The following is a 21418-nucleotide window of genomic DNA, read 5'->3' on the forward strand; positions in this document are numbered from 1 at the left end:
AAACCAACCATAGGGAAAGAAAATTGACAAAAGATGACAGACATTGTATGAATATAGATTCCTGTCTGTTTGGAATTATTCTCCTGGCTCACTAGTAATGAGAATTTTCTTAGTATGAATGGATACTTAAAATTTTTTTCTCTAGTTCCTTTCTTTCTTTCTTTCTTTCTTTCTTTCTTTTTTTTTTTTTTTTTTTTTGGGAGACAGAGTCTCCCTCTGTTGCCCAGGCTGGAGTGCAGTGGCGTGATCTTGGCTCACTGCAACCTCTGCCTCCCTGGTTCAAGCAATTCTACTGCCTCAGCTTCCTGGGTAGCTGGGATAACAGGCACCCACCACCATACCCTGCTAATTTTTGTGATTTTTTGTAGAGATGGGGTCTCACAATGTTGGCCAGGCTGGTCTCAAACTCCTGACCTCAAGTGATCCACCCACCTCGGCCTCCCAAAGTGCTAGAATTACAGGCATGAGCCACTGTATCTAGCCATCTCTAATTTCTTTCTTACAGTTTTTCTATCTTTACAACCACTGCATCACAGTTCTTTGAATATGTGGTATTCCATCTGTTAAACCTACCACCTTTTGGTCTCAGCAGACCATCTTCTATTTCACGGAGAAAATAGTGGGCGTAAGACATAAGTAACCTTGCCTTTCTGCCTACCTTCCCTCACCTACAAACAATTTGTTTCATTACTAGTAGAAGACTGTTTTTTGTCCTAGCACTAATGCTTGCCATTTTTTCTGCTTCTCTTTGAGTGTCAACCTCATGTCTCAGGTATGGATTATTAACAGACCTGTATCTGAAGCTCAGGTCTGTCCATGCTCACACCCACAAGGCCACCTGCCTCCTGGACATCTGTCTTCCTGGGATGTCCATCAACATCTCACACACATTCTCAAATCTGAACGCATCACTTTCCTCCCTGATCTTGCTCCTCGTCTGGAATCCCTTCAGTGAGAGGAGCCATATGCTCCAGGAGGCACACTTCTCCTCCTCAGGGCTGTGGTTGGTGATTGGCAGGGAGTGTGGTTGTAGTGACCTGAAAGAAAGTCTTTGTGGGTTCACCTGTATTAGGATTGTTTTAGCTGTGAACAAAAACATTTTGTCATGTTATGTATAAAAACCAGCAATATAATCATCCTTTTGGCAATGGAACATTTGGGAGAATTATCTCTACTATGTGATTGCTACTTTTCGGCCCCCTAATCACACCTTTGCTATGATTCTTGAGGTAGAAAGATAATTTCTCTTCACTTTGAATATGTGAAGCAACATTCTGCATTGCCTAAAGAAGACGTAGACTCATAAAGAACACATTTTAAAATCCCCTGGAAAACAGTAAAAACGTAAGATGGGAACCACTATGGTGGGGAGTTGGTGCTGGTGGTGCTGGCCTGTGGCAAGGGGAGCAGGGGTGTACAGACAGGCTGTGCCTGTAAAAGAAGGGACCATGCATTAGCCAGTTGTGGTCATGCTTTTACTCATTGACGGCAACACTGTATCTTCACAAAGCATTGTAAGAAACGATAATGATTGGCTAGTAGTATGTTTTAGAAGGATGTGATCTCCTAAGTAAAAATAAACTCAAGTTTCAGGTAATTTTGAATTGCCCTTTTCTTACTCATTAAAGAGTAAGAAGAAACTATATTTTTACTATCTTAATTCGGAAGAGTTTAAAAACATACATTTTTTTCATTAATTGGGTATTGTTACATTTCTCCTGTATTTTTTCTTGTATTTTCTAGTGTAACTTTAGTGACAAATTACTGTAGAGGCATCTGAATTTAGGATTCTCGGAAGGGAAGGGGATGGAGATAGGAGGGATGGTGCCAGTGAATGATGTCTGTCTGAGTGAGATTTATGTTTATGAAAAAGGAAGTGAGTGGATTGCTAAGATTGTGGTTTTAAAGCCTGAATATTGCTTTAAGAGTGTTTAGAATTGTTGGGGCCAGGATGAAGGTTGAGAACTACAGGTTTAAGATCTTAAGAAAAGCCAGGACCAGAAAGATCTGTTCTAGTTATTTCCAGCTACCGGATGCAGCTGAATGGCATTTGAAAACATTTTTCTCGTTCTTTAGCATCTTTGATTGAAGGCGAAATCTTAATGCCTTTGAGGGAAATTCCTAGTACCACAGCATAAAAGGACCAGCAGCAGCAAGTGTGATATAATTACTGATGCCTTTAAAAGATATGCGAGCCCTTATTTCTGCAGTTAGCATGTTGAACCAAATTAATAATAATAAATCTTCCCAATGTTTAGTCAAGCAATTTTTTCTTTTTATCACTTTAATATAAGGACCATGGAATAAAGTCTTAAGCTAAGCCAAAAGATGGTTAAAGATAGGCCGGATTTTTACCCACAAGTAAGGTGAATACCCGCAGTGTAAGGTGCTCTTCCCCAGGCCATGCCATTTGCTCTCATGTTTTCTGCCTGCTGGTTTCTGGTGCCATCGGTATTTGCTTTTTTAAGGGAGTGGCCTTTTACTCTTTATCCCATGTGCCAAATATCAAAACTCACTGACATTGACCAATCATTATCAAAAGTGGATGTTTAAAAGAGATCAGGAGGTAGCATACCACTTACAGGTATTTTTGGTTTTAATGTATTGAAATGCTAGTAGCTTAAACTACATTGTAAGCAAGCTTTTGAGCAGGGGACAGATTCTAACAACTTTTTTAGCAGACCTTTTAAACTTTTTTTTTGGACTCTTGTCACTTGAATACCATAATAAAAGAAGACAATTACTCGCATATATTATTTTATTTAAGGACAGTGCCCTAGAAGATCACAGTCTAATTTATTTCCTTTTCTTTCCATCTGTATTTTCTGTTAGATATTAAGGCTAAGACATACTGCAGTTAGAACAACAAAGAAAAATGTTCCCGCCTCAAAACGTGAAACTTACACAGAGGATTTTATTAAAAAGCAGATTGAAGAGTTCAACATAGGAAAGAGACATTTAGCCAACATGATGGGAGAAGATCCAGAGACTTTCACTCAAGAAGATATTGATGTAAGTACAGTTACTCTGTTGGAAAAGTAATTGCTGTAGAGTTTTAGATATTAAAAGCACTTTTCTTCATGAGCCCCTTAGCTCTGTGTTTTAATCAAGCTGTCAGAATAAAGAAAAATGCTGCTATCCATTGCAAGTTGGGGCCACAGTTTCAAAGACAAATGTGCAGGATTTACATAGTGTGGTGAGTTTTAGGTGTTACCTAGAAATGAGTCTATAAATGTTCATACACTATTGGGAAATGTTTAACCTATTGTGTAGTCTTAGACTCAGCTTTCTTACAAAATGATAAAACAGATGATAATGAAAATAGAGTCAAATTTATATCAAGTCCCATAAGTAAACCTTGGCCCAGTGTTTTTGTCAACTTAAATATATATCTGAATTTTCAAAATGGGGGCATAGTCTAAGTGATTTGAAAATTAGGATCAGAATTCTATTCACTCTTGAATTATTATATTCCTGATAAGAGCAATAATTGTTGATAGTATTTTTGCTGGACATCCTAGAGTAGCTAGCAAAGGAAGTTGAATTTAACAACTTTGAATCTTGTCCTTATTTTAAAAAAGTAACATCTAATATCCCATGATGTTTTATATTTAACCGAAGAACAACATCTTTGTATAGATAATAACATTCTTACATGATTTTAATATTATTTTTAGTCATTTTGTGCACTTTAGTTTAATTTCAATCTTTTTGTATACCTTTCCTATTTATAAATGGTACTGAAGTATCACTTTCAGGCCCCAGAGCAACATTTTTTATTCAACCAGAAGGATTTCTTTCTTTCTTTCTTTCTTTTTTTTTTTTTTTTTTTGGAGACGGAGTCTTGCTCTGTTGCCCAGGCTAGAGTGCAATGGCACAATCTTGGCTCACTGCAACCTTTGCCTCCCGGGTTCAAGCAATTCTCCTGCCTCAGCCTCCTGAGTAGCTGGGCTTACGGGCATGTGCCACCACACCCAGCTAATTTTTGTATTTTTAGTACAGATGGGGTTTCAACATGTTGGTCAGGCTGGTCTTGAACTCCTGACCTCTGGTGATCCACCCACGTCAGCCTCCCAAAGTGTTGGGATTACAGGCGTTAGCCACTGGGCCTGGTCCAGAAGGATTTCTTATTGCTCTTCTAGGTTAGGTGATTTGTAGTTAGGGATTTTGTAGCTGCTGTCCTCTTTTTGAATTTTATGGTAATCTGGACAGTATTGGGGGATATTATCTATGAAGAGATGCTATTCTTCAGTTATGTATAAAATATCATGAGATGTTAGATATTACTTTTTAAAAATTAGAACAAGGTTCAAAGTTCTTAAATTTAAATTTGATATTACTTTTTAAAAATTAGAACAAAGTTCAAAGTTCTTAAATTTAAGTTCCTTTGCTAGCTATCCTGGGATGTTTAGCAAAAAAAAAAATTATTGACCGTTATTGCTTTTATCAGGAATGTAATAATTGAAGAGTGCAACAGGAATAGAATTCAGGTCCTAATTTTCAAATCACCTAGAACATAGACTCTCTAGACTCTAGGTTTGTCTACCCCGGACTTTCATATAAGTAGAATCATATAGTATTTGGTCTTTAGTAACTGGCTTCTTTCACTTAGCACAATGTTTTCGTGTTTATCTGCATTGTGGCATGTGTCAGTACTTCATTCCTTTTTAATACTGAATAGTTTTCGGTTGTATGGATATACCACATTTTACAAATTCAGTCATCAGTTGATGGGCATTTGGGTTTCCACTTTTGGTTATGAATAATGCTACCATGGTGCATGCTGTAAAGTTCTTGTGCAGACGTATGTTTTTATTTCTCTTATGTATATACCTTAGAAACCATTGCTAATCCAAGGTCATGAAAATTCACCCCTGTATTTTCTTCTACTAGTTTTGTAGTTTTAGCTCTTACATTTAGGTGTTTGATCCATTTTAAGGTTATTTTTGTGTGTGATATGAGGCAGGGGTCTAGCTTTGTTCTTTTCCATGTGGACATTCAGTTGTTCCAGCATCATTTGTTGGAAAGACTATTTTTTCCCATTGAATTATTTTGTCACTCATATTGAATATCAGTGTAACTGTAAGGGTTTAATTCTGGACCTTATTTTATTCCATTGATCTATACATTTATCCTTATGCCAGTACCACTTTGTCTTGATTACTGTAGCTTTATAGTAAGTTTTGAAATTGGGAAGTGTAAGTTCTCTTCTTTCCTTCTTGCTTTTCAAGATTATTTTGGTTGTTCTTTGCTCCTTGAATTTTCATATGAAATTTTAGGATCAGCTTGTCAGTTCCTGCAAGGAGCCACCTAAGATTTGGATAGGGATTGTACTGAATCTCTAGATTGATTTTGAGAGTATTCCCATCTTTATGTTAATTAAGTCTTCTGATCGCTGAACATGGAGTGTCCTTCTATAGATACAGATCCTCTTTAATTTCTCAGTGATGTTTTGTAGTTTTCAGAGTCTAAATTTGGCACTTTTTTGTTAAATTTATTCCTAAGTATTAATGCCTTAGAAACTTCTCTATTGTAAATAGAATTGTTCTCTTTTATAATATTTTTGGGTTTCTTATTGCAACTGAATACAGTTGATTTTTGTTTATTTTTTATTTTGAATCTACATCCTTGCTGAACGTACTAATTCTCATAGTTCTTAGTGAATTCCTTGGGATTTTCTAAATATAGGATATAGCAAGATAGCGCATATATAGAAGGGTGTAGCAGGATATCCCATATATTTATGAATCCCAAAGAATCCACTAAAAACTACGAGAATTAGTAGGATATTTCAACTGCAAATGGAAATAGTTTTACTTCATTTTTCCTAATCTGGATACCTCTATTTCTTTTTCTTACCTAATTTCCTTGGCTTAGAACCTCTAACAATGTTGAGTAGAAATGGCAAGAGTGGGCGTCCTAATTTTGTTCCTGATCTTGGGGGAAAGCATTCAGTCATTCACCATTAAATATGATGTTGGCTGTGGGTTTTTCATGGATGCTCTATCAGATTCAGTAAGTTTTTTTCCATACCTAGTTTGTTGAACTTTTTTGTTGTGGTGGTTAGTGTTTTTGTCACGAAATGGTATTGGATATTGTCAGATTCTCTTCCATTTTGATGATTTGGTTTTGTCTTTTGTTCTGTTGGTATGATGTATCACACAAATTGATTTTTGTATGTTGAATCAAACTTGTGTTCATGAAATAAATCCCACTACTTCGGTGCATATACTCTTTTTTGTGTGTTTCTGGATTTGGTTTGCTAGCATTTTCTTGAGGATTTTTATGTCTAATTGATATTGGTCTGTAGTTTTCTTAAAGTGTTTGTCTAGTTTTGATATCGGTAATACTGGCCTCATCGAATGAGTTGGGAAGTGTTCTCTCCTCTTCTATTTTTGGAAGTTTGTCAAGAATTTGTATTGATTCCTCTTGAAGTATTTGGTTGAATTCCCCAGTGAAGCTGTCTGGGCCTGGGCTTTTCTTTGTGCGTTGTTGTTGTTGTTGTTGTTGTTGTTGGGTTTTTTTAACTGCTTGCTTTTTAAAATGGTCCTACCTCTCTCCTTGTGGTTTATGTGTCCCTGAGTAACTGTTCTCAGCAGTAGGATTTCATTACCCAACTAAGTTTACCACTAACATGTTTTTGAGCAACTCTTAACTACCTTTTTGGTTTGTCTGTTTGTTTGATTGATAAAGGCAAGGTCTTGCTATTTTGTTCACAGCCTGGTTTGGAACTCTTGGCATCAAGTCATCCTCTGACCTTGGCCTCCCAAAGTGCTGGGAGATTAAAGGCATGAGCCACCATGCCCAGCCCCACTTAACTACCTTTTTGGATGTACATTGGGCATATGTAGCTTGTTGAAAACAGAATCATTCAACAATTTTGTAATTTTGTCTGAGGGGATAAGTATTTTCACAGTGTAAGTATTAAACATGAATTTTGTTGTTTGGAGTAGTTTGTTCATTGCTTGGATGTTTACCCAGAATATTAGTTTTTGGATGTTAATATTATTTTCATGAGGACTTAATTTATATAGAGTAGCCATGGTCTATAATTTAATTCAAGTACATAGTTAAAAGTCTAGGCTCACTATAATTTTCACATAGACAAATTATGCACCATTGTATTCAGATTAAGCTATTAGTTATATATTTTAGAAACTAGTTTTTTCATACTAGTTACCCAATTACTAAATGATCATGAAGACCATTTTTTAATTGCATTTGAGCAAAATATTTAAGATTTAAAACAATTATTTCATATATTAAAATATCTTTTAAAAATTGTATTTGAGTATTTACAAAAGATAAAAGATAAAAACTGGTGATTCCATCTAGAGTACATTTTTAATAGTTAGAGAAATCTAAAAGGATAGCTTAGTGAATACATTATCATTCAATCAGGTAGAAACAAATTTTAAACAATGTATTTAGTTCCGGTTCTCAAAATATAGAATTATTTTCAGAGTCTAAATTTGGCACTTTTTTGTGATAGAGAAGAGATATTTAACATCACTATGTAAAGATAAGTGGTGGCAGCTATTCTATACTTTTAAAACTGTGCGTGTGTATATATGATAAAAGCAACTTAATGTCATCTTGTGTGATTGTGTTAACCGAATATTATAAAAATCTACCTTTAGATTTAGCCAATTAAGTAATCAAATCATGAATTAATAGGAAAAAACATCCAATTGCTTCTTTAAAATATATAGACTCTTCTAAAATGAAGTTGAATTTCTTGTGAGGAATGTAAATGCAGAACACATAGACAGCTTTATTAGATTGATTTTTTTCTGTCTTTTTATTAAAAATTCACTGTAGTTGAAATGGTCTTGTAGAAAAATACAGGACCTGGGATTAGGAGATTCCTTACGATGTCACTAACTAGTGTCGTTGAGCAAGTCGGCACTCTCTGTCACTTGATTTTCTTATTATTTTCTTATCTCTAAAATAATAATACCAACTTGCCTACCTCAGAATATATCTAAAAGGCATGAGATTAATGCAATGTGTTGTTATTCCTGTTACTATTAACAGTAATAAATACCATCTGCCATAACTGGAATCGTTCCCTAGTTCTCTGCTTTGTCACACAAGTCTTCCATGCCACCTGAGAATGAGTGCTGGGGAGAATCATCTGAAACACTGTTGGGTACATTGATTTATCACTGATTGACTAAAGGGGAGATTGCTTTATCTCCTGTAGGTTGACATTGTCTCACCTAGCTTGGTATCTAAAAAGCCCTTATGGAAGTTAGCGTTAACCATTTTCCTTGACACCAGTGACATAATTCTGCTGTGCTAGACTTTGCTGCAGGTGATTGATCGGCTTCACTGACTCTTGTGGCATTTTATTAAATGTAGTGCACCCCTTTTGGTATTGCATTTTATTAAATTTAGTGGACCCCCTCCACCTTTGTGGCACCTGAGTAGGTGTAAAAGCAAAAGAGGACTGTGACAACCGTTACCAAAGAATTAAAATTAAGTACTCATATGGTTTTCTGTTTTCATTTATGTTTTTTAAACTATTATTTTTATAAGTGGCTCAACAGTGTATATCAACTGAAAGAGACATTATGGCTGATAAGTCAGCATTTCCAGGCTGCAACAATCGGTTATTTCTGAAAACAAAAATAATTTATCTAAAATCAAGAAAATATTCTAAGCTTCCGTTGCAATTGCTGTTACATATTTAGAAGTTATAATGCTTTAAAAATATTTGGCTTTTAACATATTAATTAAGACTAGGTGCAGTAACTTTTCTCTAATTATTTAGTTTGATCAGGAAATTAGATATTCCACAAAAGTGAATTTTCCGGATAAGGGAAACCTATTTTTAAGTGTTATTTGTAATGAAAATTACTACCATATGCTAAAAACCCTCTGTGTTATGTGTGAAATGCCATCTGGGAGCCTGATATACATTGCCACATTTTATCTTTGTAAAAACCTTATAGGGCAGGTATCTTTTTTTTTTTTTTTTTTTTTTTTTTTTTTTTTAGCAATACTAAGACTGTACAAGATCTTTCTGTATCCAAAGACTGTTCTTTCTACACTTTCAGATTAGTCTTTTAGGTGACATTTTCTAAAATAAATTTCAGTCTCCCCAACCTTATTTAGTAGGATATAGTGCGTATAATTTAACCTTACAGTGCTTTAGGATTTTCCTTTTTAGTATGGCTGTTAGCCCCTGACTGTGGCTCGTAGAGCACGACTGTCCCTGCGATGAATGGCCTGGCTATGCTGTATTACTGATTCTTGTCATCTCCCTTGCTGTCAAGATGTCTTAGTCTATGTGTCTGCCTCTAGCCACCCTCACCTGTCTTCCAACCTTCTGGCATAACTAAACTTGTTAAGTGTGTGAATGAAAACTAAAAGCCTTTGGACTCTGAATGAGGACCTATGTGCCCTCCTAGTAAGTAAATCCATGAATTTATGTCAGCTCTTGCAATTCTTTATAGGTCGTTTTCATTGATTTCTAGTTTTACAACTTTACTTCAGAGGGTTAAGTTTGAATAGAAATCTGGCCTCACCGAATACAGCATATATAATTTATGTGTGTAAATTACACCTAGCTAATCTAATATGCTAATGCTTCCTTAATAAGGTTTATTAAAGAGTACAATGTGAGTTGGTAAAAAGGAATATGACGGATAAAACTTTTGAATGAAAATAATTCTGCTTGTCACTGGTGGTACTTATTTTAAAGTTTTATCACTTAGAAGATTTATCATTATTAGGGCTACAGGATTCTATATATTTTGGATTTTTTTTTTCCAGGATTACTTAGCTTAAATTGGTGCTCAATCTTTTTATTAAATTTACAAGAAAAATATTATTTTTATTGGTGAAAAAGTAAAGTGCTATAACTAAAAAGGAAGTAGTCATTGGCAGGTATAGAATTTCATTTCAAAGTAGTTTAATTTTTGCCCAGTTTCTTAAATTATATTGAAACAAAATAAACTACCTATTGTTCTTACTCACTGAACCATGATGGTGCTACTGATAACCTTGGAAGATCTAACAGGAGGAAAAGCAGGTAGCCTCTAACAAAATTAGTAGTGTATATGGTGTTATGCTGAAAGGACTTTAAATGCAGACTAAATATTTAGCAAATAGACCTTAATGCTGTTACCCTCAACTCCTGTTTCATAAATCTTTCACAGGTTACTGCCAAATGTTGATCAGTGTGTACAAATTATTTTTGGCTGTAAGAGTATACATAACTGTTAGGAGGAATCTGTCAGATGGAAACTTGAGCTGAGTGAGTCTTGTTTTTTAGTGTAAAGAAAATTTGGTGTGTATGGAAACTGAAGCACTAAGCACATGAGTGAGTAACAGAGGCAGCAGAAACAGTTTTCCTTATTGACCCCAAGACTAAAGAACAACCAGGTGAGGAGGGCAGCAAGTGCCCATCTAACTTTATAGACCTTGTAACACCTCCTTGTGCTAGAGTGGCCGTGGGGTAGCAGTGATTGCTAACCTGTTTAGTGAAGTCTCTTAATCCTGTCATGTGCACCATCAAAAATTCTTTTACTCCAAATCATACTGTAAACACCAAAAAGTTGAGGACCAGTGATATTTGCATTTTCCTTTTCCAATGAAGCATGTAGTTGTTATAAAGTTTAGTTTGGAGACCTTTCAGTTATATTAAATATTATGAATACGGACTTGCACTTGCATTTCCTAATGTCTTTATTTGGGAATTAAAAGTTAAGTTCTACATTACTATACAATTTCAGGAAAAATGCCAGCAAATTGATATATAGCACTGCTGAAGTCTACCAATTACTTTTTAATTGGTATTATAGACCTCATTCTGAAACCAGAATGTTTTATTCTCCTAAGTGTGAATATGCTATATGAAGTTTCTCTAATTGATTTGCTGTGCCCATTCCATTTGATGTATCATTTTTCACAATATTTCATAATTTGTGCTCACTTCTAATGAACAGAGTCGTTAGGACAGGCATGTCTAAGTACAACTGACAGCTAACATTAGGTGCCAGATGCAGTTTATAAAGCTATGTAGAACTGTAGAGAACAGTTTAAATAAATTAGCACCTGTACATTAGTCTCACTTGCTGGTAATTTATAAGCGAATCAGTAGAGATGACATTTAGGTAAGTCATTGATCAAGTTAACAGCTGCAAACCCACTGCCCAGCTGGGATGCCTAATTAATAGAGATTGCATTCCTGACCCAGTGCTGCTGGGTTGAGTCTGCAATCCCTTTATACTTTGACTGAAGCCTAAGAATATACTCAAATACTTTGCTTTCATTTTAGGGAACTGTTGAATATCAGTATTCTAGTTAAAACCTAAAAATGGAAGAAATGTGTTTACTAATGAGGATTACCTAACTCCATTTCTTATTTGGATTAAATTTTTAAAATTTACATTCTTACCTTTTCTGTCTTTTCTCTCAGCACTTTTTTGTTTTGGATTCACATTAAGTATAGATGACATGCTGTAGTTCAATGGCCATTATTACCAGCTTTGTTGTAGAAATCCCCTATTCGGAGACCACTTGGTTGTTAATATTCTGTCGTAACAATAGATATGTTTGTTAATTTAGATCAATAACAATACAATACAGACTTTAACCTTGTAACCATTTAATGATGTTTAAAAAACCTTGCTGAAATACATCTCAGTAACGTTAGTACAGTGCTGAGTTGCACGATTAAAATTAATTGACAGTAAATAAAATGAAATTGATAGTAAACAAAATGAAAATTTACTTCCTCCGTTGCACCAACCACATGACACTGGGCATAGTATCCACGTAGGCTACTGGCTATCATTTTGGACAGCACAGGTTACAGAGTATTTCCATTATCAGAGGAAGTTCTGCTGGACGTGTTAGGATTGCTCCTTCATTTCTTCCCATATAAGAATTTGTAATTTTTGCCTTGTGTTACTTACAGGAAAGAGAATACTTGGAAGTATAAGTAATATTGGTTTACAGTTTCTCTTTTGTCTTTCATTGAAACAGTTAAAAACATCTGAAGAATTGGCTTTGAAAACAGTTCAAAAATACTACAAAAGAGAAAAAAGAAATTTAGAAGTATAGAACATGGTTGCTTTTATCTGAATAAAACAGCAATGGACAAGGTGCCATGGCACATGCTGTAGTCTCAGCTTCTTGGGAGTCTGAGGCAGGAGGATTTCTTGAGCCCAGGAGTCAAGGCTGTAGTGCGCCATGATCACTTCTGTGAATAGCCACTGCTCTTCTGGTCAACATAGTAAGACCCAATCTCTAAAAAACAAACAAAAATTTATTAAAATAGGCACAAATTATAGAAGAACAAAAGGTTTATATGACTTTCATATGTATATATATACGTATTTATGTATTAATATGTATATTGCATGGATGTTGGAACCAGAATTGAGAAACATCAAAACACCCTAGTCTAATAGCAACAGCAGTCAATGCTAATTTGTGTACTTTTTCTTATGAAAAATTTCATTCAGACAGAAAAAGAGAAATTCTACAATGCGTACCCATATGACTGTCACCTGGATTAACTTCTTAACATTTTGCTGTATTTGCTTCAACTTTATGTTTTTTTGGCTGCACTATTTTATTTTAAAGTAAAATACAATTACAAACATCATGATGCTTCCCTCCTAAATATATCTTCAAAAAATTAGGACATTTGCCTGTATAACCACAATATCACTATCACATCTAAGAAGATTAATCTGAATATAGTCTGTAGCAGGAGGTGGAAAATTTTGTCTATGAGTTTGTATTTACATTTCCCTAGTTGTCTATAAAAGAGTTTTTATAGTTGGTTCTCTCAAGCGCCCTGCAATCCATTTGGTTGTTGATTTATTCTTTGAGTATCTGCTATGTTCTAATTCTGGAGTGAGAAATTATTGACTAAGACAAGGTCTTTTGCCTTCAAAAACACACCTGCAGACATGACCAAGGTAAAATCAAAGATTTGGTAACAGCGCATGGGAGAAAAAAGAACTGGTAGAAAGCAAAATAAGTTTTTTGAGGAACAGTTTTGGATGTGCTGTTTGGATACGTAAATGGAAAAATCCCTAAGGAAGTTGACAAATAGTTTAGAACTACAGAAATAGATTTGGTCTCTCTCCCTACATAAATTTGCTTGAAAGGAAGAGAATCAAAGATGGAACTCTGAGGAAACAGCACTTAAGGGATGAGCAGAGGTGTGTTTAGGAGACATCAAGAGGAAACTTGCAGAGACGTCAGAGGGGAATGTGGCTACAAGAAGGAAGGGAGCCAGCAGCCTCCTGCGGATGAGACCTGAAAGGAGGCCACAGGATTTGAAAAAAGGCCTCAGTGACCCCTGACAAAGTAATTGCAGGACCAGAATTATGGTTAGGCCAGATTGAAATCTGGGGAGGAAAGCAGTGGGTACTTAGGGGAGTGGGTGATTGCTTCTCAGGACAGGAATGCGAGTGAGAATTGAGTTGTTTATGGGCCTGGATGCCACCAGGAGCACAGTCTTGTTTAGATGGGTGCTTCACATGATCCTTGAGGTTGTTCACAAATGTGGCATCATTGGTATGGAAGGGAGAAAGGTGGGCCTCACCCCTTCATGAGTGCTGTGAGCAATGTGGAGGCTGAAGGCAGTGACAAGGATGGGGAGGGAATGGAATGGCCAGATGGTGTGGACCTTGAAAGAGGCTCGTTCTCTGTTTGACTGAGGTGGCACCAAGAAGAGTAATGGAGAGCCCAGTGGAATAGGGAGGACTTCCAGATAAGGCTGCATTTGATCTATGATCTTGAAAGATCTTGAAAGACAAACAGCGATATGTTAAGTGGAGAAGAACAACAGCAGTATTCCAGGCAGACAAAACAATTTGCAAAGGCATTTGTTTAGAAAGCAATAAATGACTGGATGACTGGTAAAAAGAGACAGATGCAGAGTATCACTGGAAAGAGTAGATGACCACTCTCCTTTGTACGCTCTGTGTAACCTGTAAAGATTTCTCCCATAGGTCCTGTGTGGATTATTTTATCATGCCGTGTTGTTTTTCTGTGTACTATTACAGCAGCCCCTGTATCTGAGACTATGTGTGCATCTGTCTCCACTGATAGAATGAGGTCAGGAGCCATATCTTAATATGTATCTTTCTAAACTAGCAGAGTACCTAGAACTCAGGTGGGATAAATATTTGTTGAGTAAAATTTATTTAGGTAAATAATCTATTTCTTTAAGCACATTTGGCTTTTTCTCCTAATTTTACTACTAAATAGCTGGATGTCCTTGATGTCAGTGAAAAAGCGAATCTGTTACCTGAGAGAAGATTGGTTCCCTGGTATGAACAAAGGAGCGTATGTTATGAAATTAAATTTCAGCAGGTTCAGGTTCTGGCTTTGCCATTTATTTCAGTGTAAGCTACTTAACTGCTACTTCTTGGTCTGTAAAATAGAGCTCATGAATGCATGCTATTTTATGTCATAAAATAATATGGGAAATAATGTGTTTTACATAAACTGAACATTTTTGTATAGTTAATTAATATGTATTGAATGACTACTGTGTTGTATTTTTACAAATACCTTTGTAAATCCTCACAACAACTAGATAAAGTTGATATCCTCGCACATCAGAATCACTGGGAGTGGTAGTATTTGAAAAGTCTTATTATGGTTATAATAAGACACAATGAGGATTATGTTATTACTTACATTTTCATCATGTTTTCATGTTCACCGCTTCCTTTCTTTTGAACTCTGCAGTGTTTAGTGAAAGTAAAGATTTTCCTGTTTTATAGCACATAATACTCTGCCCAAAACATATCTGTAAGGCTGTTCAACTCAGTACTGACACTCAAGATTGTCTTGTTATGTGTATTTGCTGTTTATCTCAAAAGGATATTCATCTACTTGTGTTTTAACAACTGTGGTAACTGAAAGTTAAGCAGACACAGAAAGCAACACAGTTTCTTTTTCGTAATAGCCAGGTAGTCCTTTGTTTGCTTCAGAATTTGTTAAAAAAAAAAAAAAAAAAAAAAAAAAAACAGAAAAAGAAAAAGAAAAAATTCTGCATAGAATGCCCATAGGAGATAAATGGAAGTAATAGGTTAGGTTGTGTTAGTACTGTTCCACACATACTAAACAGATGGCAGATCGCGTGCCGGGAATATGCCTTTTCTGTTTTGTGTGTTTTGTTATTTGGTTTAAAACCAACTGGCCTATTTTATTTCCTATTCCCTCTTTTGTTCGTTTTTCTTTCATCTTTTGTTTTTCATTGTTTTCACCGAATGTGCAATATTGCTTTTTATCTGACATATCTTTTGCTCTGTGGACCTCTTCACAGTATTTGGTATAGTACCTAATATAGTGAGGGATTGTAATTTAATAAGTGTGTATTAATTTCCTTTTAGCTGAGAAAAATTTTTAAAGGCAAAACCACATTTTCTGATACTTTCAAAAGACTTCTAGCAAATTCTTTGTTGGCTTATTTCGTCTTTTTAAAAGAGAGATTGCCCATAAGCCCTAGACATCCTTTGCAATCGATGCTTTCTTTTCAGTTTCCACCCATTAGCTTCCTCCTGACTTTTCTGTCTTGGTCTTCGTGACAAATCCAGCTGTAGGTTGCAATTCTTCAATTTTCGTTTCCCTCTAGGATTCTATTCATTGGTCACGTAAATTAACAGTAATTTTCATATTTGGAAATGATGCCAATGACAGTTTGAAACTTGATTGAATTGTCTCCTTTGTGGTTACAGTGTGTTCACTCTAAGTTGAAGAATTGTGCTTAGTCTTCCACACCGTCTAGTGTTCTGATCCAGGCCCTGGCTTCAGTGTCTCTTTGCTAAGATGCCAGCCAGCCTTGGGCTGCCCTGTACGACTGAGAACGAGGCCTGAGGTCTAGATAGGCCACAAGTGCTATAGGCTAGTGTTGGCTTTACTGAGACAGGTTGCGTTTGGGAAAATCTTATTTATTTTTAAATTTTTAACATTTTTTTCCCACCTTTTTATTTTGAAACTTTTCAAATTTCCAGAAAACTTCAATATGCATTGAATAAAAATAAACACATACCCCCATCACCTAGATTTGCCAGATTTTAACATTTCGCCACATTTTGTCTCTTTGTATATGTAAAACATTTTTTATTGAAAATTGCACATAAACTGAGCCCCGAAATATATCAATATGTATAGGTACATTCTTCATACCATTCTAAATGTGTACATTCTTCATACCATTATCTCCCACAATATCATTATCACATCTGATACAATTATAATAATTCTATATGCCATATATATAATCTTCGTGAACATTTCCTCAGTTTTCCCCAGAATGTCTTTATAGCTGACTAGTTGTTTTGTAGAATCCAGGCCACTTGTCTTGTACAATTGTGTCACATCCTGGCTTTCTGCTTGCTTTCTCATGATCAGATTTAGAATGTATAAAGGATACTACTTAGGTGATATCGTATACTTCTCATTGCATCCACAAAGTCTAAGAGGTACATAGTCAGTTTGTCCTGCTGTGACTGATCCCTCTAGTGGTGACCACTAGACCTCTTTATTGTAGAAGTAGCCTTTTCCCTTTGTAACCAATCCATAGGGTAATATTTTGAGTTCATGTGATTTTGCCATTCTTCAGTAACCTTTCAGCCAGTGGCTTTAGCATTTGTTGGTGATCCTTGCCTGAAATTGATGGTTAATTTGGAAGTTGTAAAATGGTGATTTTCTACTTCTGTCATTACTTTTATTTTTATAACATATTGTTCTGTAAAGTAGTTTTCTTTTTCTTCTTGCCCCTCCTCCCAAGTGTGTGTGTGTGTGTATGTGTAGGTATGTGCATGCACATGAACGTGCATGTCACATATTGAGTGTGTTGTGAAGCATTATCATTATTCTTTTATTTTTAGAGACAGGGTCTTGCTCTACCACCCAGGCTGTAGTGTAGTGACGCTGTCATAGCTCACTGCAGACTTGAACCCCTGGGCTCAAGCATTCCTCTCGCTTCAGCTTCCTAAGTAGCTGGGACTACAGTCATGTGCCACCACACTTCTAAAAATTTTTTTTTAGAGCTGGGATCTCACTATCTCTAAAAAGGGATCAGACTCATTTTGTGCTTTGTCTGCCTTATGCCTAGAATCAGCCATTTCTCCAAGGTACTTGGTTCCTTATACTGGGATATATGTAGAAACCAGTTGATCCTCCCACTGCTCCTAAAGTTCCATTGCTTTATGCTTTTTCAGGGAACAGAACTAGGAAATAATATTTTTTGAATATTACAAGAAACAGTTTTTAAGATAAGAGTTTATATTACTTAACATTATAGGGTTTTCCCTTTTACATTTGGATCTCTTCTATAATAAAATATTGGTCTCCATAAAATTAATATATTTATTTATTTATTTATGCTGCAGTATACATAAAATATTTCAGAATTATAATATCCATGTTCTGACTGGCCATAAGCCTGCCAAGTAAAGATGAAGATTTCTTTGCAATTATTTTGTTGTTGTTATTTGTTTCTGGTTATATTTTTAATTTCTTTATAAACATGATTCTTTAATATATAAAACATTTACATGCTTCAGAGCTTAACTATATGAGGGATGCCCACAGGAGTTTGCCCTCATCCCTGTGCCCCTCCCTCTACTCTCACCCAGCCCTTGAGAAATGATTTTTATTGGTTTCTACTTATCTTTTTTTGTGTTTATGTTGCAAAAAGAAGCTTATGCGTATTTTCCCCCTATACTTACATGCCTTTTCTTTTTCTATTTCTTACACCAAAGCAGCGTTCTAGGTACATTTCTTTTGTATCTTGGCTTTTCTCTGTTTTACAGCTCTATAGTACTAGATTGCACAGATGTGCCCTCATTTATTCAACCAACCTCTTATGTATGGGGATTTGGTTGTTTTCAGTATTTTGTTCTCATAAATCAGTGAATAACGCGTGCTTATGTTCTTTTGTATTCATAGGGGTGTATCTTCTGGGTAAATTCATCGAGTCAGATGGCTAGGGAAATATGTATGTCGTTTTGTTAGAAAGCTCCCACCTTCCCCCTGAAGAGGTTACAGCACTTGGTTGGCATTCCCACCAGCAAGGTGGCAGGGTGTTTTTTATAGCCTCACCAACGGTGTGCTGTCAGACTTTTGAACTTTTGCTAGTCCTGTTAGATAAAAAGTGTTCTCTCAGTAGTTTTAATTGCACTTATCTTGTTATGAGCCATATATTTCTTTTAAAAATATAATTTAATTGGTCAATTTTTTTTTTTTTTTTTTTTTGAGACCAAGTTTTGCCCTGTAGCCCAGGCTGGAGTGCAATGGGGTGATCTTGGCTCACTGCAACCTCCGCCTTCCAGGTTCAAACGATTCTCGTGCCTCAGCCTCCTAAGTAGCTGGGATTACAGGTGCCCGCCACCATGCCCAGCTAATTTTTGTATTTTTAGTAGAGACGGGGTTTCACCATGTTGGCTAGGCTGGTCTTGAATTCCTGACCTGGTGATACACTCGCCTCGGCCTCCCAAAGTGCTGGGATTACAGACGTGAGCCACCGAGCCTGGCCTGTCAATCTTTTTTTAAAAATTACTTATAAATTTTGAGTCATAGTTATGAAAGACTTTCCCGTTTCTTAGTTATAAAGGAATTCGCCCGTGTCGTATGTATTTGTTTTTATTTTGTATGTGTAGCCCTCTCACTCATTTGGAGTTTACTCTGCTATGTGATGTGAGGTTTGGATTTCAGTTGTATCTTTTTTTCCCAAATGGCAATCAGTCGCAGTATCACTTATTAAGGCTTATGTGCGTAATCCCAATACTGGTAGGCCAAGGCCAGAGGATCATTTGAGCTCAGGAGTTCAAGACCAGCCTGAGCAACATGGTAAAACCCTCGTCTCTAAAAAAAAAAAAAAAAAAAAAAGAAAAAGAAAAAAAAATTTAGCTGGGTGTGGTAGTGCAAGCCTATAGCCCCAGCTACTCCTGAGGCTGGGGTGGGAGGACTGCTTGAGCCTGGGAGGTCAAGGCTGCAGTGAGCATGATTGTGCCACTGCACTCCAGCCTCAGCGACAGAGTGAGGTCCTGTCTCTAATAAAAGAAAAAGTCTACCTTTTTTCCCTGCAGCGAAGGAAGGGGGTGGCTGGAGAGGGACCTAGTTAAAACAAAAAAGTTTGCTAAAGGGGCACACTGATGTTTGATCAAAGTTTTTTATTTGTTTGTTTATTTTGCACTTGAGCCTGCGTGACAAAGCTTGTTGCCCAGGCTGGTTTATAACACCTGGCCTCATCCACCCACGTCAGTCTCCCTCAGCACTGGGATTACCGGCGTGAGCCACCGTGCCTGAGCTAGGTTTTTTGTTTTGTTTGAAGTGTAATTTTGTTCTGAAAAAAGCTGAATGAGAGAATGAAGCTTGACTCAGAGACACAATTAGGCTTCCTAATATGACTGAATTTATACCTCCAAATTATAGACCTCTCCTTTCGGGGGCAAAGTCTGGTCCAACACATTTACTATGTGGGCGGGCAGAGAAGGCCCACTCAGAACAGGCTTTCTAAACGAGCAGAAGTGTATTTAAATGCATTACCGGGTCCCAGGCCGTGGACTCTTCCTCTGGCACTGTTCAACAAGAAGGAAAGTGTACATTTTGTTGTTAATGGTGAGGCAGGGTATTGGAGAAGACACTATACAGGCTTAAGCTATTGTTCTCAGCTGGGAGGCAGTGCTGCTCCCTAGGATGTAGGGGCATTTGGAAAGGTGTGGGGATGAGATTTATCACGAGCACTGGGTATTACTGGTGTCGACTGGAAAAAAGCCAGGAATATTCAATGACCTACAGTATGGGAGAAGGGTGCCTGTGATGGAGCTGTCACACCCACAATGCCAGCAGCATCCCTATTGAAAAACAGACATGGAAGAAGAACTTGTTTGGGAAGAGTGTAGTTTAAAAACTCTGGAAAAAGTTGAAAGACCATCTGAAGACATCAGGGGTGTCATAGTGGGTGAGACTTAGAGCCTGCTCTTTGCAGCCTGCTCTTTGATATGTGCACGACCAGCTGGGAGCTGGAACAATTGCTCTTAAGCACATTTCCACAGAAGCTGGACAGGCGCATCTCTAAGTGATCCTTTAAAAATAAAAGAGAGATTATTTGTGCTTTCATATTCAAGGAATGACACATTTAAAGCTCACACTTGAAAATTGTCAATAACCAGTTTAATAGTTAAAATTTTTTATTTTTGGATGAGTGTGTAGTAATTTTATCATCCCATTGAAACAATTATGCAATAAGATAATGCTTTGAAACTCTAATTCAATGTTCAGCCTTTAGAAAGCACTCTATAACTATTAGTTCCAACCTTTTTTGTATAACAGTTGTTAACTAACCTTTGTGTATATTTTCAGAGAGCTATTGCTTACCTTTTCCCAAGTGGTTTGTTTGAGAAACGAGCCAGGCCAATAATGAAGGTAGTTATTTTAATTACTATTTTAAAAATTTCACTTTTATATGTTACGATAATTATCTAATACATTATTAATTTATTTTACAGCATCCTGAACAGATTTTTCCAAAACAAAGAGGTAAGTTTGTTCGAGAATGAGATCAACAGTTTTTTCTTTACCGTATTTCCGTGTCAGGTTATGTATCAGCAGTTGCTCACATATTGTAGGGTGGCCCCCCTGTGTCACGGTAGTTGTGAAGTAGGTCAAAAAATTTTGTAACTAACAATGAACGAGTGAAGTTTGCAAACCTTATCTTTTAAATTAAATACTAAAATTAGAGGGGGTTAGAGCTTGTGACTATACGAATGTCACTAATTATTTGCATTCCAACATGTCCTTTTGAGGGAGAGTTTGGTACAGAGCTGCTGGCAACTAATTCAACTTCTGTTTATAAGAAAATTTAAAACTTTCCTTGATTTCAGAAGCACATTTTCACTGACTATAGATTTTCTTTTCTGTTCTCTCAATACTTTAATGATGTAATTCCATTGGCTTGTCTTACATGCGTCTAGTGAGCAGTTAGCCATCTTTAATCGTGTCTCCTGTTTTCTCTGGCTTCTATTAAGATGTTCTCTTTGTCTTTTAAATGTGTAAAAAAAAAATCTTGAAGAAAATACACAACAAGCTTTAAGGTTGCCAAGAAAATGAATAATATATTTATTATACATTAGAAGCCTCTTATCCAGTGAGGACCAGTAGTTCTCTGTTAACTTAAAAAGTATTAAAGCTAGAAATCATTTCTTTAAAAAAACACTCCAAATGTAACTTGAACTTACCCATCAAGCTTTTGCTGTGACCCTAGAGGTTTGGTGGTTGTGAGTGTGTCCGCTCCCCCCGCAGCTTTTGTATAACCATGCCGCTGATGCATCATCGCAGTCTTTCACTTTTGATTTTCTTGCAGTGGAGCAGTGAACTTACACTTCCTAAGAAATCTGAGTGCAGAGTATTTTTGTATTTCTATAAATTC

General features: G+C 36.3%; 1 protein-coding gene across 1 annotated transcript in view; it reads left to right on the forward strand.

The window, feature by feature from the left end:
• Positions 1 to 21418, forward strand: part of MRPS9 (mitochondrial ribosomal protein S9) — a 55825-nt gene that overhangs the window by 7364 nt on the left and 27043 nt on the right. Inside the window, 3 exon segments of the mRNA NM_001257485.1 lie at positions 2833 to 3012; positions 20353 to 20415; positions 20499 to 20529. Of these exon segments, the coding sequence (NP_001244414.1) occupies positions 2833 to 3012; positions 20353 to 20415; positions 20499 to 20529 (274 nt within the window).

Source organism: Macaca mulatta, chromosome 13 (assembly GCF_049350105.2).
Source record: "Macaca mulatta isolate MMU2019108-1 chromosome 13, T2T-MMU8v2.0, whole genome shotgun sequence".
NCBI lineage: Eukaryota > Metazoa > Chordata > Mammalia > Primates > Cercopithecidae > Macaca > Macaca mulatta.